Raw genomic sequence first — 16,905 nt, 5'->3', positions numbered from 1 at the left:
TTTTTTCCCGCTTTATTTGGGTTTTTTTTTTTTTTTTTAAAAAAAAATTTTGGAGGGAAAAAAAAAAAAAAACCAAAACCCAGGGGGGGGGGGGGGGGGGGCGGAGGCAAGAAAATTCAAAATCTTCGTTGGTCGAGGAGTTAATGAAGGACGTTGTAAAAATCAATTGTTGCCGTCTTTGAAAATGAATAATTTGAATAAAAGTCGTAATTAAATTCTCTGACTTGTCCATGTGCTGTTCAATAAGCATAATGGAGAAGGACTGTCCAAATTAATTAACAAATAATTAATACATCTGACTTTTTCCCCCCATTTGCCATTTCCTTTTACGACAATTGCAAATATAAAATATTCTAATTTTGAAAATTTCGACTCATAAATTAGGGAAAGAGTTAAAAAATAAAATTGAAGTACATATGACCTACAATAAAGGGCAATCAACAACTTTGTGTCTTATTTATAATATTGATTTACCGTAAACGACACTTGTTCATTTTGCAACAACTGTGTCTATTCTATTTATTAATTATGCATATTCGTCTGTCTGTAGTTCGTTTAAAAATATTATTGACATATTTGTCATGTTTTAAATTAAAATTGACCATCCCCCCCTCCCCCCTCCCCCTACCTTTTTTTTTTTTTTTTTTTTTTAATATGGTTGGACTTAAGACACTTTCGTTCAGTAAGTTATACCCCGTATTAGCTTAAGTTTTTACGCAACCGAATAATACGAATTGCAACTCCTTTTAATAATTCGAAGTAACAGAAAGCAGAGTTTCTTTCAGCAACTCCAAACGGCCCCATCACTTTCACTTCCAATAGTCAATAACTGCGGTTTGAGATTTTAACAGCCGAAAACGTGGTCCTGTAAAATATTAATTTAAGCTTTGAACCAGTCTCAACTCCACTTACACGATGTCGATGTTACTCTTTTAAAATTGTAGTAAAAGTAAACGAAAACCTTTCATCGGATTGGAGAGTGGCTGAGATGTGGGGCCCGTTATATCTTCAAATTCAATTAAAAATATTAGTTAATTAATTAAAGAAAGAAACTAACTCCTGACGAGTGAGTGTCGACGGGTCGTTTATCTAACAAGTCTTGCTAATTGGCGGCTTCGGCTTCTTCAGTGACAACAACAATATTTTAAAATTGCTCTTGTACCAATTCATGCAGGCAAGAACATCAATTCAGGGAATCAATAATCTCAAAATGTTTTTGTAAGATGGACATACAAAGCTTAGACGACATTAAACATGCGCTTTTACGAGTAAATGAGAGGCATTAACAGTCAAAGCCATATTCAGACACCAGAAAATGATCATGAGGAGATACATCCCCCATTTGAAAATCCGACGTTTGGGTTTCTAGAAAATAAGCAAAAGAGTCTCTGATACAAAAGTTCTGGAACCACCGTTAAAAAGGGATCAGTCTCTTTCCGTCCTCTGATTGCAATTTTAAGTAATTGTCTTTGGAAATTAAAAAAAACTGAGGACTACAAGGTCTATAACTAAGTAGAAGCTATTAATATGTTCATATGCATCCACCTACAAACTTCTGGTATGTCGTCTACGAAAAGAAACTGGACCTACTTGGAAAATTCTATGAATAAGACCCGTGAATCTTCCCAGCCAAGTACGTAAAGGTGATGCATGCATCACGCAACTGTTTCTAAAGTTGCTACTGACAAATATATTCTAAAAGATCAAGAAACCCATATAATTAATATGTATAAAAGCATGATTCATTTCATGCTTTTCAGTCATAACAGCCACACATAGAACTTACGGAAATCGTTTCAGATTCCTAAAAAATGGTTATCAATTACAGAGGAAAAATGACTGATCAAGAAGTATCTATGACAAACAAGTTTCTGTGTGTCACTTCCACAGATAATCAAGGACATTAAGGGTCGTTACGGGTTTCTCCATCATATCGTGATTTCCTTGACCTATAATCATCGAGGTAATTCTGATAAATGTAAGAAGCAAAACCCCAAATTGCCATAAGCATAGCAATTACCTTCACACCATTCACCTTGTCATGGAAAACTATCACCGAAACAACAGGTGTAATAGCCAAAGAAGATGTACTAATTACGTTGGAGAAGAGTGAAGAAACCACATATATCAATCCCACAACACCAACAGAACAAACCTGCCAAGACACAGCTGTCCAAACTATTACCATCACATAAGAAACCTTTCCCTTGCCAAAGCCCTGCATTTCCCCACTCAAAGTTCTCCATTCCCCACTGGCAAAGAGACCCACAATGCAAATACAAGTAGCAACAAACGAAGTATAAATTTGCATATCCAAAACCACACCAAAACTTTGCCTTTTCAGCACCTTCTGGAAGGAAAGCTGCATCAGAGAAAGCAAAAGAGAGTAAATTGCAGAAGCTCCAACGGTAGAAATGAAGCCGAGTATATATTTCCACTTTGACACTTTTGATGGTCCTTCAGAACCTTCATTGACTGCAATGAGAGCAGCAGATAAAGAGAGGATGACAACAGAGTTGAGGATTAAGGCAGTGAATTTCTGAGAATTGATGAAGTAAGAGAAAACAGCATTAAAAGCCAATTGGCTTGCACAAATGAGGGAATAGGTAGAGGCAGAAAGGTACAACAGCCCAACAGAATACAACATGTTGTCACCGGCTAATATTGCTCCAAGAACTAAGTAAACCAAGGCAAGAGTCACAAAAGAAGGATATCTAGAAGAAGATGAAACCTCTTGAGAAGCAGGGAGAAGAAAGAGAGGGATGTAGAGGATTGGAAAGGCAGCAGTTTGCACAAGGGTGGCCAACCATTTACTGTTTCCACCCTGATCATAATAATATCTTCCTAAAATAACAGCAGCAGCCTGGCCTGCGATGAGGAAGAAAATGTTAACTACCACCAAAACCCACCATTGCCAGCTCTTGAGTTTACGAAATAATGGTGATTGGTTGGTTAAATATTTGTCTATAATCATCGGTTCTTCATTATCTGCCATTGGATATAATAAAAACACAAAAAAGGTACCATTAAAGAAAGTCTATAACAAAAACACAACAAAATACCGTTAAAGAAAAGTCTATGTATCCTACTAAAAGGATCGTAAAAGTACTTTAAACACTGTAAGTTCATAAACTCGACTGGTACAATGTTTACTCTTACCATTTCAGGTTAAAAAACAAAGAAATACACAATTCATCCATCATCTTGATTTAAAAAGTAACCAGAAGTTGTATTTCCTAAAAAGGGATAAATGGCAATACAACAGCAAATACAGAAGTGAATCTTTATATGGCAAGAATGAAATTAGCCATTGTTAATTAAAAACACAAAAAATAACATTGATAAGTGATAAATTGTTCATACTCCTGTCTAGATAACAAATTACATCTTCTACAAACCTTAAAAGAGACAACAAGAAAAAACATGAGAGGGAGGTCTGAAGAAAATTAAAAGCTCAGCATTAGGAAGTCTATTTCATGCATAAACATATATTCAGCACAAGGCAACCACCTGTGGGTGCTAGTTGGTTCAGTTAGTTAAACTCTCCTGGGTGGTACAAGAGTCCAGGGTTTAACATGGGTGGGGTCCATGCAGAAAGGTTTGGTATCCATTCATGCAAAAAATCTATAAAATAATAATAATAACAAAAATAAAAATTCAAAGTAGGCACTACAGGTTACAATTTGATTCACACACCTCCAAATGCATAGAAAGCAGATTAAACCAGAAAAGTTTGGGTAAACCCAGATCTAAATGTTGGCTAGGGAAGCGTCTAGTAGTAAGAGTAGTTATGAACCCTGTAGACCATCCCCATGGGTGTGGTGAAGGAAGGACTCTGTTTGGTAGAAAAAAGACCCACAACCCATTGGGGTTATCCTGCACTTGGAAGACGAAGTAGAAAAAGGTATAAATATAGTTATAATTTGATTCTTTGCCACTGTACTAAATACGGGATGAAATCGAATTTTTTTCTTCGTTTTTGTTTTTTATAATTTACAAAAAGAAAAAAAAAGGAGTTAATTAACCATGACACGTTCACTGAAAAAAAACTTTTTGTAGGGAATCATTTATCATGAAAAATCTATAAGCTTAATACAAAAGCCGAAAAAGAAATAATAATAACTTGATCCCGACATCTACCATTATACCCACAATGGTCAGCCATAGTATTACTATCCATAATGGAAGGAAGCATTTGCCTATTTATATAACAGACCGTATGGTAGGACATATCTGAAGAATTTGCTCCCACTATCAATTACTGTAGACATGCAAACACAATATAGATTCATTGGTGAGAGGTGAACCTGATAATAAAGAAAAAGGTAGAAAGCATATGCTCACAGCGTCTGAAGGGTAATTAATCAGATTCATGGATGTTATTAGGAGGACACCCTTATGGTAATTGAACTCACGCCTTATTGAGCATGTTATCCTTATCCCATTTTTAAATTAGTCTATTCTACAATAGCAAATGGTATTCATAATTTGGTTTCAACGAAAGAATTTTATTCATTATTAAAGCCGAAGTAAACTAGGGTTCTGCTAACAAAAAGATTAAAACCTCAAGCTCGAGGGCAGAGCTATCCGATTAAAAAACACACTTGCCATATAACACCATTAATCGAAGCTATTGCAATTGAAGATTTTGTGTTACTTAAGCTTGAAGCCTTGTTACTTCAGATTATAGAATTAAACCCCAATCTGTTACACAAAAAATTCAATTCCAAGTTTCCAACCATTTGGACATTACTACAATTTTATGATTTTCTAAATTCTAACAGTAAAAAATGTCCACATATGGAAAAAGGAAAAAGAAAAAAGGAAGGCTTGTGGGTTTAAGCCGATGATAAATCATCTAGACCAACTGAGCAAAAGAGTTTCGGTTTCCTTAGCTCCAGAAAATAAATTATTTAATTCAACTTCTTCTACTAATCATTCAGCATTTGCTTAAATTGTGATAAAGACTAAAACAATAAAAACCCAGATCAAAATTTCACCGTAATCTTCAAACAAAAAGAAAGAAGACAGAGAAGACAGAAACCTGCCATGCTGTTCAAAGATTTATAGCCGCACGAACTGAACGAAGCTCGAGCCCTTCGAGTTTAAAAAACACCAAAAAAAAAAAAAAAGAGGCAGAAGGAGCAAGCGTTAGAATAAATAAGAAACTGAAAAGACACCACCAATTAAAAGAGTTCAAAAAAGGGTCTAATTCTGTACGCTACATGGAATCAGATGCGTGGCAGTTGTTTTCACGGCTGCCGAGATTCAATTGAAGCCGAAATTTCCGATGAAATTGAACCCATCAACAGAGTCCACGTGTGTTACGCATGTAAGTAAGCTAACTGTCAGAAAAGGGGAACAAAACAAGAAAGTGCAAAAGGTCATAAGAGGCCTTTGCATGAAAAGGGCTTTGGTGGTTGGTTATTTATTCATTTCAAATCTGCCGCTGGGCCAATTATTTACTCTAGTTTGCAGAAATGGCAATTTTTCAATAAAGTTTGTCATGATGTTCCAATTAAAGGATCATTTCTGACCGCACGATCTGATCGAAGACGGCAAAATATATATTAACGTTCGGCTTTCGGTGGCAAGCATCTTTTAAAATGCACTATTGAGATTAATCATTTGGCATTTATTTAGATGAGTTTGTGATTGAAGTTGGACAACTGTAATTTTTAAATTATAATATTAAAATATTTGATAAATATTAACTGTTATAATTTAAAAAATATATTAATACGATTTTTTACTTGTATAATAAAAAATTTATTATATGTTTAATAATTTTATCAGAATTATTATTTAAAATTTATATTTATTACGTATTATTAATTTTTATTTTATAATTATAATTTTTTTTTCAACTGTAATCTAGGCACCTCAATCCCAAATAGCACTTTAAAATATATACTCGCGAGCCAATTAACTGGTTTTTCCCTTGTTCTCAGGTTCGAGAAGTCCATTCAATGATAATTCTTCGCATGCCAAGTGGCCCCGACATGAGTAATTCCACAGTGAAGGTGACAATAATGAATGAAAAATTCAAATCTCAGGCTTAGTTGTAAGCGTAAATTAAGTTTTTCATTTGATCGCTTGTTTGAGGCAGGCGTACCGTCCGATAAGGTACCTACATAAACTGAGAGGCCATCGGACCCTTCACCAATAGTTTAATTTCCACCGGGTAAAAGCACCACAACAAAATGGAATATGAGATGGTACAAAAATCCACTTTGTTCAATGGAATACTAGTTTTGAAAATGAAACTAAATACATTCCTAAAGAGGGAATTTGGCACAAATCTCTGTGAGGCCACAAGAACCATACATCATGTATTTGTATATATGAGACAGGTTAGGGCTAGCTGACTACCACAATAATATCCTCTTCAAGATTTAACTTTCTTAACAAAGTCAAACAAACCCAAAACGTCAATGCTATAGAAGGGGAGGACAAAACTTTACAGACACTTAAAAGAGATTACAGAAGCATTATGGAAATGTTGCAAAGAAGGGCCCAGAAGATGTATTATCTCAGCAAGCACATCCTCCTGATTGTGGTTGTGATTGAGATGTATTTGTGTTGGAAGACTTCAGATTGACATCGACCAAATCTTCTTGCTTTGTTGAAGAAAGTGTTTCCATTCCAGGTAATGCTGCTGCAATTTTCCGGAAGAGTGCCTAAAAAGGATTAACCACGTCAATACGTCCATTTTTGGACCAAGACTCGATAAATAACAGCAGCTATTGGATGTTTGGTGCTAACATATGAAATTGTTACTTTTCCAAATTTTGTGACTTAAACGAACCAAACACAAAAGTTTTTCAACACCATCAAACATAATACTAGTGGCGTATATGTAAGTTTCTAATCCAATCACAATGCCCTAAACACAATGATTTGCTCCATGATTTAGAAGCTAGTGAACTATGTTCCTAGTAAATAACTTCTTCAGAATAAATAATGGGTTCACCTTTATATTGAAGCCAGCCTTGGCACTAGTCTCAATAAACATAACATTGAGCTCACGAGCTTTAGCCTCTCCCTCCTCTATTGAAACTTGCCTGTCAAATAAGTGACAAGAAGCAGAACAATAAACAAAATTGTATGAAAATAAAAAATCTAGCCAAACAAACAAGAAATATGATGTCAGGCAACGTATGATAAGTCGTGTTTGTTTTGCACTGTCTCAAAAGTTGACGGGGATACATGTGGAATTCAAACACTTACTGAAACAGAGTTGCAAGGAATAAAGGTAAAACACTATTAGTACAAGGGTAGCATCTTCACAATTTAAACCAATTTATATCATTGTCATTAACTCACATTGTTTCATGAATCACTATAATTGGGAATACGAATACCATAGCTTTTATCAAGAAATAAAACGGTTAAATATCGCTATATTTCAGGAACTAAAATGCTAGACGATAAAGCTAGTCAATTTCAGGGTAGTTCAAAGCTTATTCAGAACCCATATAATTACAGTGAAGCTACTAGTAACTGTGGATCTAAAACCCATAGATCCAAAAGAAGGTCCTTGAACTAAGTGACTGAAACATGAAACACAAAATGCAGCTCAGACAACATTATTAATCAATTATTATTAACAAGGAGGGTAGAATCAATACCTTTTGTCCACAAGATCAGTTTTGTTCCCAACGAGGACAATGATTACATCACTGCCCCGCTCAGTTCGAACCTCTTCAACCCACTTGGTGGTGTTTAGGAAAGACTGCCTACCTAAAACACAAGCAAATAAGACAGAAGTTGTAATCAATAGTATAGCAAGGTGGTTAAAAAGATCATTGTAAGAAATAGGCTATGACACAGAGTAAACCGACTACTTGTAAAGGAAGAAAGAAGAAGGAACGAACAAGGAAATTTGAAAGACCAGGGCACAGAGAGAAGAATGAGAGGTGCAACATACTTGCAACATCATATACAATGACTGCGACAGAGGAATCTCTGATGTAGCTAGGAATGAGACTCCTGAATCTCTCTTGTCCTGCGGTATCCCTGCATTAATTCCATCATAGGATTTTACGACAAAATGAAATGAAATGAAAAAGATGTCTGTTGTATGGCCAGTCGTGCAAAAGAATCTCACCAGAGCTGCAAACGAACCGTTCGGTCTTCAAGATACATTGTCTTCGACAGGAAATCGATACCAATGGTAGCCTGATAATCAAAGTTACAAATATCTCAAATCTAGCAGGAGAGAGATGAATAACACGTCACGTCAACTCGTACATATAAGAAATCTTCGGCCAACTCATGACACAATCATATGCCCGCGAAACGATATCAGATCCAATCCAAACACGTAATCAACCTCCTAAACGGATCCCGTATACGTAGCACAATTATTATGATTTCTATTTTGCACGGAATTCAAATAGAAGAAATACCTGATAAGTGTTGTCGAATTTATCGTACATGAAGCGAGTGATGATACTAGTTTTGCCCACGGACTGATCCCCTAAAAACACCAACTTGTACTTGGCTAGAGCTGAAACCGGAGCCATTTTTTCGGATCTACAACAAAAATCAACAGTTTTGGTGCAATTACACGAGATCTCGGCCGGGTGTATTCAACGGAGAGAAGGAGATGGAGGACGAGATCTCGGGGGCCTCGGATTTTCGGGATTTGCCTTTGATGCCTGCCTGCCTGCCTGCCTGCCCCCTTTATTTATTTATGCATAGAATAGAAGTAATTCTCTGCAGGTGTGTGTATGTACGAATTTTCTGCACGCGTGCGCGGGCGCTGGCGCTGGCTCTGGCTCAGTGGCTCTGGCAGAGCCAGCCTCTCACCATGTACACCGTTTTCTCCACATTTTCTGTTTTCCTTTACATAACCCCTCAGGCTTTTTATCTTTTCCTTCACAAGGGTAAATTCTGCCGCGTAAATGGGAACCATACTCTTATGGATGAGAGTCCCAATAATTATCTAAATTCATTTTTTTTTTCTTAATTTAATTGATTTAAGAGATATTTCTTTTCCTAATGCGAATGAAGCAAGATATTTCTTTAAATATTACGTGAGAATAAAATTATAAGCCATCCCATAACAAATACAAACTAAAATCATGAGTCAATTTGTTCCCACCCCACCCATCTTCTTCCTTAAATTGACACCTACTAAATTTCCTCTCCAACATTTTAAAAGGTAAGTCATTTCATAACCCCCATTTCTTCTCAAGCCGTCTGCATATTTCAGTAATTCATCCAATCATCCACACTAAGCCAAATCTTAATGTCTCACTAATAGCATAGTATTATTACATTAACATATTGCTGACCGTGTATGGTAATTTTAGAAATTTCATTGTTATGCATTATAATGTATTAATGTCTCACTAATAGCATAGTATTATTACATTAACGTATTGCTGACCGTGTATGGTAATTTTAGAAATTTCATTGTTATGCATTATAATGTAGATTTTGGCGCATTACATAAACTCAAGGGGGCCCTCAGATTTGTGCAACGCACCAATTGACACATCAACTTTTCTTATCTCTATATAGCAAAAGCTATTGATATAAAAATTAATTTTTAATAGAATATTATATAGTATTATAATATAATATAATATAAATTATATTATATTCCACTTTTTATTCTTATCTTTTTATATTATAGTAATTAATATAAAACAGTAAATTTATTTTTTAAAATTTTAAGAAATTTTTTTTCTTTCCAAAAAAAAAAGAGAGAAAATGAGGTGAAATGATGGTTTTTTTTTCTTATTTTCTTCATAAAAGTAAAGTAAATTGAAGTTTTAAAAAATAAGAGATGATTTATAGATAGTTTATTCATCAGAATAATTCAAAATTAACCCACAACTTTTGTCCCTCTATTTTTGTTTCTCAAAAACTCATCTTGTTCGTCTGGCTTCTTCCTCTATTAAATCATGGTTGATTAATCGGTGAAGGAAAAAAAAAGAATAAAATTGGAAACAAATTGATTTGTAGGAAAATAAATTCCTGGGCTATTCTTTTTATGAGTAGAGAAATGGGGTTCACCCGCGGGCGAGAAAATGAATCTAACCAAATTTGGTCCATGTACGTGAGCTTAGTTCATAACTAAAAGTAAAAAATAAAAAAATGGTTATAGAAAATTAGAAATTCTCATTTTAAAACTCTTCATTATCTTACATTAAAAGGTAAACTAGCGTTATTAACTTTTAAAATACAAATATCACTTACATATTTAGTAAAACTTATGCTTAAAATAGTACTACCACTTAACACATAATTTATTTGTTTATTATTTCTAATTATGTATGCCAAATGCATATTATTGTTATTATTTTTTAGATATAGAAAACATGAAATGATATCAAATGAGTACTTGGGACTTAAACTAAAAAGACAACAACTCCAAAATACTAATTCTCTTTCACATTTTTGTTTTAAGTAAATACCAATTCAAAAACAATATGTCGAGTTTCAAATAGTGTTTTGGATATGGGTAAATTTCGGATTATCTCATCCTAAAATGATAATTTTCAAAATATCCTCTAAATTATTTTAAACTTCAATTTGCTCTATTTTTTTTCAAAAGATAAGAAGAAAATTAGGGGTTAATTAATGATTTTTTTTTCATCTTCTCTATAAAAATGAGGATAAGTTGAGGTTTACAATCATTTAGAGGGTATTTTAAATATTATTATTTCATGAGGGGTTATTCTAAAAATTAACCCTTTATATATTTTTTTTAATATTGTGTATAAAAAATATTAATAATAAATCTATTTATTTAAAAAAAATGGTTTCGAAAATTGAGTTACAGAAATAGTTACTGAGCACTAAAGCCTTATTATAAAGAATATACTTACTTACTGGGCATTATTATTATTACCAAGCAATTGAGGGGATTCCTTCACTACCAATAGCCAAAAGAGCAGAGCGAGAGAGATGGCATTGAGAAGAGCTGTGCTTGACCACGTTCGAGTACCAGTACAAACCCTAGCCTTAACCGGATCCAAACAGCGATGGAGTGTGTTAGGTTCTCTGCGTTTCATGTCATCCCACGACGATCATTTGACCAAAGAAGAGGTCATTGACAGAGTGCTCTCTGTTGTCAAGTGCTTCCCCAAAGTCGATCCCTCCCAGGTCAAATCACACCTCCCCCCCCCCCCCCCCCCCTTTCTCCTTTTTTTCATTTTTCACTTTTTTTCAATTAATTGACTGTTTGATTTACTGGGAAATTCTAATTTGTAATTCAATTTTTTAGTCTTAACTTCCTAAAAATTGATTGAATCTGAGGAAAGATTGGGGATTCAATTTTGTTTAATCCTCAAGCAAATGTTTGATGGCATTTGCCTCCCTAAAAGTAGGGGAAAATTGGTGTATTTCTGAATTCGATATGCTTCCTTTGAACATTGGTTGTACTGGGCCTGGGTTTCATCCCCTAAATCTATTTGACGCCTTTCAAACCACAATCACTGTGTACAAGTAGACTCCATAACGCAGCTTTAGCTTTAATTTGAGCATTTGAATTCTCTTTTAGATAGAGAACTTCAATTATTCGGAGATGCTCTCGTTATTCCTAGTGAGATGGTTAGCTAATAGATCTTTACTTCCAAACCATGCCCCATTTATGGCCATATAACCTCATGAATCCTAATGGTTGCTCTGTCCATTACATTTTCTTTTCCATTTTTGGCTTTATCGTCTTGATTTATCGATTTTGTGGATCTTATTTGTCACTTGCAGCTTGTTGAGCCTGTGCTGCATTTCCCCGTTAGTTACCTTAATAATGTCGTTCTGTGGATTTAACTTCACACCATGTGACATTGACATGTTATCATTTTTTGTCTTAACATGTGGTTTTGTTTAGCTACAAGCACCAAATTTCATTCGCACATTATGGAAAAATTATTCTAATCAAGTTTTGTCACGTGATCATGTTTGCTGCCTTTGTTTTGCTTGTCGTTTTCTCACACTTCTTAACCATTCAGGTGACTCCTGATGTGCATTTCCAGAAGGATTTGGGCTTGGATAGCTTGGACAATGTGGAGATTGTAATGGCGCTAGAAGAGGAGTTCAAGCTTGAAATCCCTGACAAGGAAGCTGTTAGGATTGATGCGTGTAATCTTGCCATTGAGTACATCTACAATCATCCGATGGCTAGTTAATTTGAATAAGGAAGTTTCTCTTCTTGAATTTATTGTGGGGGCATCAAGAAAAAAAATTATCTGTTCTACCCTGTTTTTTGTAGGCTTTGCATATGATCTCTGTAAGGTAGATGGAAAATAATCCAAATCTGTCTGATAATGAGTAAAATTTGAAGAACCCATGTCTCATGACGTCTGTTGTTTTTCTGCTGTAATCCAATTCTGCATTTGGATGCTTGATCTGGTGACATTTTATCATTGTCCTCCTTTGAGATGCATATTTGGCTTCTTTTTATCTGTTAGCCTGGTTTAAGTATGGTTTTGGCCTGTTGAGTTACAGTTTTGTTTTTTGGAGCCAAATGCTTGACCTGAGTACATTAAATTTTGCTGAAAATGGAGTGAGCATAAACAGGTTTTTGGACTCAGCTCTTGGTGCGGCTTATATTGCAAGCTCGTTTATGTTGCTGATTGAACTATTTTGGTGATGACTGGGCCTTACTTCTGTATTTTGAACGAGGATAAGAAGATTATTGCTCATCTCCTAACATAATATGAAATCTGAATTTACTCATACTTAAAACGCCAATTTTCATGGAAATTCCTTGTAAGATGCTCAATGATTATTTGCTTGCTTATTCAACGGACTGGTCATATTGCCGTGCAGATGCTCAAGTGCCATTTTAAAATTCTTCTGTTTTCTGCATGAGGGAATAAAGGCATGTTTATCCTTCATGATATTGATCCGGTTGATTTGAAATTTGAGTAAAATTGTAGAGTACCTGTTTCTTTCTTTGTTTCTCCCATATATGGGGACACAAATAATTTTCCTTATGTGGTAGACTAATCAAGAGGCCATCCCTCTTACTACTACTCTGCTTATGCCCAACTATGCTTAAAAGATTTATCTCTTACAACTGTGGATCCTCATGCCTGTCACTGACTCGGGTGTTCGGCCGCCAGAAAGAAACAAGATGGAAAAACCAAAAGGAAATTCTTTTGACTCTCACATGCCAAAGTTTACATAAAATTAACTTTGGGAAGAAAAGAACAAGTGATTCACTTCATAACACATTGCCACGTGAAATCCTACTAATAGAGAATTTTTTATTTTTTAAATAAGTTTCACATGCTGTGGTTGGTCCAAAAAATAATGGTCATTAAATTTAGATATAATAATATTGATCTCGAAGAAAATATTAAGACCCCAATTAGAATTACGGTTGAAACACTATGAGCAGCTTATTTCATTAGTTTTGATAAAAATAGTGTTAGGTTAATTTTTTAATAAGTTTATCTATTTTGACAACAGTTTTTAGAAGTCTTTTTATAAGTAACTTATTAAACAAGTCATCAAAACCTTTTAAAGTTTTTATTATAATTTTAGTATTCTAACTAAAGGATAATTATGTCTTACTTTTTCATAAACCCTGATATACAAATAAAAGATAATTTAAATTTACGCCTATCTTGATCGTTATAGAATAAAAGAACACTTTCGAAATAAAATTTAACAAACGTTAAATTCATAACAATCGCAACAACACAATTTATTAAATATGTGGTTGTTTTTTTAGTCAACAACTTATTTTATCTGCACAGTAAAAATAAATTATTTTATAAACTACCACAATCCCAAACTACCGTAAATTATAATTGATGTCCAAGCAAAGATTAATTAGAGAGAATATACCCATTCTTTAAGTTCACTTCAAAACAACCTCAGAATCTTTTTATACAAGTCTTAATTATGATGATGACGATGATGATTAATCTAGTTCTTTTCACAATTTCCATGAAGACAACCATCCCCAACCTTGGAGGACAAATGACCCCCAACCTTGGAGGACAAATGACGTAACTCCAAAAATCATAACCGATAACCCCAAATAAAAGAACAAATAATAAATAAATAAATAAATAATAGCAAACTCGAACGACCACTGAACTGATGAAGAAACGAATGAATTACTTAAGCATGTTTATAATTGAAAGAGAAATGACGGACAACTGAAAGGCATCGTAATTTCTTTTCGTTAATGGCGAGACAGCGCCCTGGTTTTCTTTAAACCCATCTTCACAAGTAAACGAATGAATTACTTAAGCATGTTTATAATTGAAAGAGAAATGACGGACAACTGAAAGGCATCGTAATTTCTTTTCGTTAATGGCGAGACAGCGCCCTGATTTTCTTTAAACCCATCTTCACAAGTGGTGCAGGCATCAACAACCGAACTTACTCCAATATTAGCATCTTCATATTGCTTGGCTTTGTAGTCTTTCATGGCTTGTTTCAGAGTAGGCACCGCGTCAGAATAAAGATCGAAACAATCATGCAAGCAGGCCCTCATAAATGGGTCCAACTTTTTCTTCTTCAAGAGATCCTTAATGTAAGATCTTGTCTTTGTCACGTTTTCTCTAGTTAATTTCATTGAGATCATTCCGAGCTCGCCAAGATTTGCACACTGGCTTTTTGCATCAGCTTGGAGAGAAGTTACACAAAAGTTGTGGCTTATGTTTGGGTCATTTTGTGCACATTTTTTGCAAGTTTCATGCACAATATTGTGACCGGTTATCCCATGAAAACTGCAAACGAATAAGAAGAAGAAGAAGAGGCTGAGAAAGAGATGGATTGAAAATGGAGAAGAGTTGGGCCACATTTTTTTTTGGTTTTTGGGCACAATTTCTGAGTTTGTACATGCTTATGTAATTTTTGTCCCATTTTAAGAGTATTATAAAAATAAAAAAATAAATATTTATGCTTAAAGCGAAGGTTAAAGAAAAGCTAATGTAGTGTATATATGTCAAATGGACAAACGTGGCCTTTATATGCCACCTAAAGTAAATGCTTGCTTCACTTCAAAATTAAAAAAAAAAAAAGAAAAAAAAATTTATAATTATATGTTGTTATCTTCGTAATGCCACCTTAGCTGGGAAGAATGAATGAATATACTCAAACTTGTCTGTGAAGCGTTACAACTTAGAAGCTGCCGTCCTACTTCCCCATCATTCGTGAGGCTCAAGAGCTTTCCACCTTAGCTGGGAATAATCTACTTAATACATTTGATTAGTTTTAGCAATCTGTAGCTATAAATTATTTAACCTTTGCATATATATATATATATATATATATTTTTTTTTTCATTGATCAAGTTCATTCTCTTCTTTCACTAAGGCGCTGTGCAACATTTTCTTTACAACTTTCTCTCATTCACCAGCTTGCCCAACACAACCACTCGCTAATTATTTCACAATCTTACCATTAATAAAATCCCATTTTCTTAAAATACCTATATTATTCCATAAATACCCTTAGTTCATTCTTTTTCTTTATGAAGCCTCCCCCGTGCCATTGAGTCTCTGGCTTTCTATTGTAATTCACTCAATTCCCACCGCTCTTTCAAACCATTAACTAAGAGAAGAAAGAGGAAGCTTGCAGTCTTCCACGGCTATTAGACAAAGATCAATATTAATGGGAAAGAAATTGGTTTCAACTTCTTCATAGTGTAATATTTTAGGAAACAATTTATAATGTGTGTGCATAAAATGATTTCCAATTGCAAAGTTCATTTTCTAGATATCGTTTCAGTAATGGTTATTTCCCTGCATCTTCAAAACAATCTTGAAGTTGCCAACGATTAAAAGAGAAAATAGGATTTGCGGGTTGCGGGTTGCGGGTTGCAGACGGATGAATGTTAAAATGGGCTGAGTGTGACGTCTTCGGATAATTTTAATTAAGGTTACAATTGTAATTATTTGGAAAAAAATTTAAAAAAAGAAAAAAGAAAAAGGCGGTGTTATAAGGAGGACTTCGGGGGAGTGTTTGGGAGCTCCACTCTCATCAAAAAGTGAAAGTTAAAAGTCGGACCAGGCCTGCCCATCTCGAGATATGGGTGGGCTCGCGGCTTGATTCCCCTCTCAGTAAACAAATGATACCACAAACACAGGTTTAGCATTTCCCTCCTAAAACCCTAAAAATGGAAAAAGGCCAAACGAAGCCCCTAACAAAAACAAAACTCGGCGTTTCATTTCAAAAAATCAAAAGAAATGCGTAGATAAGGGACAGCAAAAACACAGTACACTTCTGACGCCGGAGCTCATATAGAAGGAAAATGGCGAACCTGCAGACGGCAATGGACTCCGCATTCTGGGACCAGCCCATATCGTCGCCACGAACCCTGGAAGGGTCGGCTAATTCAATCCCCGGCGAGCCGTTTCCGCTGGACGCCGCTCGAGCCAGCCGAGCCCTTAGAATCCAGCAGCTCTCTTTTTTGGGCCTGGGGTTTCCTTTGGGTATTATTCCCTCTTATGCTCCTGCTTCTCCTTCTCCTTCTCAGAAAGAGCTCGAGCTGGGCTCTTTCGCTCTTGAGTCTCTCCTGCTCAGACCATCTACCTCTAACTGGTAAATTTTATCCTTGTGCTTAAAAATTTCATATATATATAAAAAAAAAAATCATTTTGAACTTAAATTTAGTGTGTTACACTTGTTGTAAGGTGGCTTGGATTGGTTGGCCAGTTTCGTCCGAAGAAGCTGATTTCCGATATTAAAAGAGAATTTTCAGCCGCTGAGGATTTGGAGCTCTCTGTATTCACATCAGCTGCTAAGCATGTTTTGGATAAGTCTCTTTATTCCGTTGGTTTATGTTCACAACTTTCTATTGGTCCATCAACGTCCTTGTTGTGGAGCACGGAGCGGCACGGCCACAAGAAAGGAAAACGCAGCAAGTTTATGCTCTATCACAAGGCAAGTATTTGCCTTCTATTCTATTCATTCTTCCATCTT

The 16,905-nt window shown here is 35.1% G+C and overlaps 4 protein-coding genes across 7 annotated transcripts in view; 2 read left to right on the top strand and 2 right to left on the bottom strand.

Moving 5' to 3' along the window:
* Positions 1-1,696: 1,696 nt before the first annotated feature.
* LOC18049765 (probable purine permease 11) lies at positions 1,697-5,432 on the bottom strand. 4 transcript variants are annotated; one of them, XM_006445420.2, is made up of 3 exons: positions 5,226-5,432; positions 5,045-5,097; positions 1,697-2,868 (listed from the first exon to the last, which is right to left on the bottom strand). In XM_006445420.2, coding segments are annotated over exons 1-3 (1,020 nt in total). In that variant the 5' UTR covers positions 5,228-5,432; the 3' UTR covers positions 1,697-1,903. The 4 variants fall into 4 exon arrangements, with proteins under 4 accessions (XP_006445483.1, XP_006445484.1, XP_024045119.1 ...); XM_006445421.2 differs by having other exon boundaries at positions 1,697-2,988; positions 5,226-5,430; XM_024189351.1 differs by lacking the exon at positions 5,226-5,432 and having other exon boundaries at positions 1,697-2,988; positions 5,049-5,097.
* Positions 5,433-6,098: 666 nt separating this feature from the next.
* Positions 6,099-8,870, bottom strand: LOC18049764 (ras-related protein RABH1b). Its single transcript, XM_006445419.2, has 6 exons — positions 8,412-8,870; positions 8,111-8,181; positions 7,931-8,019; positions 7,632-7,743; positions 6,974-7,064; positions 6,099-6,680 (listed from the first exon to the last, which is right to left on the bottom strand). Exons 1-6 carry the CDS (start codon positions 8,526-8,528, stop codon positions 6,534-6,536), a joined length of 627 nt encoding a protein of 208 aa, XP_006445482.1. The 5' UTR covers positions 8,529-8,870; the 3' UTR covers positions 6,099-6,533.
* Positions 8,871-10,865: 1,995 nt separating this feature from the next.
* Positions 10,866-12,403, top strand: LOC18049763 (acyl carrier protein 1, mitochondrial). The gene is made up of 2 exons (XM_006445418.2): positions 10,866-11,121; positions 11,970-12,403. The coding sequence occupies exons 1-2, from the start codon at positions 10,924-10,926 to the stop codon at positions 12,144-12,146; spliced, it is 375 nt and encodes a 124-aa protein (XP_006445481.1). The 5' UTR covers positions 10,866-10,923; the 3' UTR covers positions 12,147-12,403.
* A 3,565-nt stretch (positions 12,404-15,968) lies between these two features.
* Positions 15,969-16,905, top strand: part of LOC18049760 (protein TRIGALACTOSYLDIACYLGLYCEROL 4, chloroplastic) — a 3,897-nt gene continuing 2,960 nt past the window's right edge. The window contains exons 1-2 of the mRNA XM_006445413.2: positions 15,969-16,524; positions 16,617-16,866. Coding sequence (XP_006445476.2) covers positions 16,235-16,524; positions 16,617-16,866 — 540 coding nt within the window. The 5' untranslated portion in view covers positions 15,969-16,234. The remainder of the gene's footprint in view (positions 16,525-16,616; positions 16,867-16,905) is intronic.

Source organism: Citrus clementina, unplaced genomic scaffold (assembly GCF_000493195.1).
Source record: "Citrus clementina cultivar Clemenules unplaced genomic scaffold, Citrus_clementina_v1.0 scaffold_3, whole genome shotgun sequence".
In the NCBI taxonomy this organism is placed as follows: Eukaryota; Viridiplantae; Streptophyta; class Magnoliopsida; order Sapindales; family Rutaceae; genus Citrus; species Citrus x clementina.
This window is presented reverse-complemented; position numbering and strand designations above follow the sequence as displayed.

Bases quoted from the DNA above. Each gene is read 5' to 3' on its own strand.
- LOC18049765 (XM_006445421.2), bottom strand. The intron at 2,989-5,044 runs GTTTCTGTCTTC...ATCCAATGGCAG, and splicing joins ATCTTTGAACAGCATGGCAG to ATAATGAAGAACCGATGATT.
- LOC18049764 (XM_006445419.2), bottom strand. From the start codon at position 8,528: ATGGCTCCGGTTTCAGCTCTAGCCAAGTACAAGTTGGTGTTTTTAGGG. The intron at 8,020-8,110 runs GTGAGATTCTTT...GAATTAATGCAG, and splicing joins ACGGTTCGTTTGCAGCTCTG to GGATACCGCAGGACAAGAGA. The intron at 7,065-7,631 runs GTATTGATTCTA...CTTATTTGACAG, and splicing joins ACTGATCTTGTGGACAAAAG to GCAAGTTTCAATAGAGGAGG.
- LOC18049763 (XM_006445418.2), top strand. From the start codon at position 10,924: ATGGCATTGAGAAGAGCTGTGCTTGACCACGTTCGAGTACCAGTACAA. The intron at 11,122-11,969 runs GTCAAATCACAC...TTAACCATTCAG, and splicing joins CCAAAGTCGATCCCTCCCAG to GTGACTCCTGATGTGCATTT.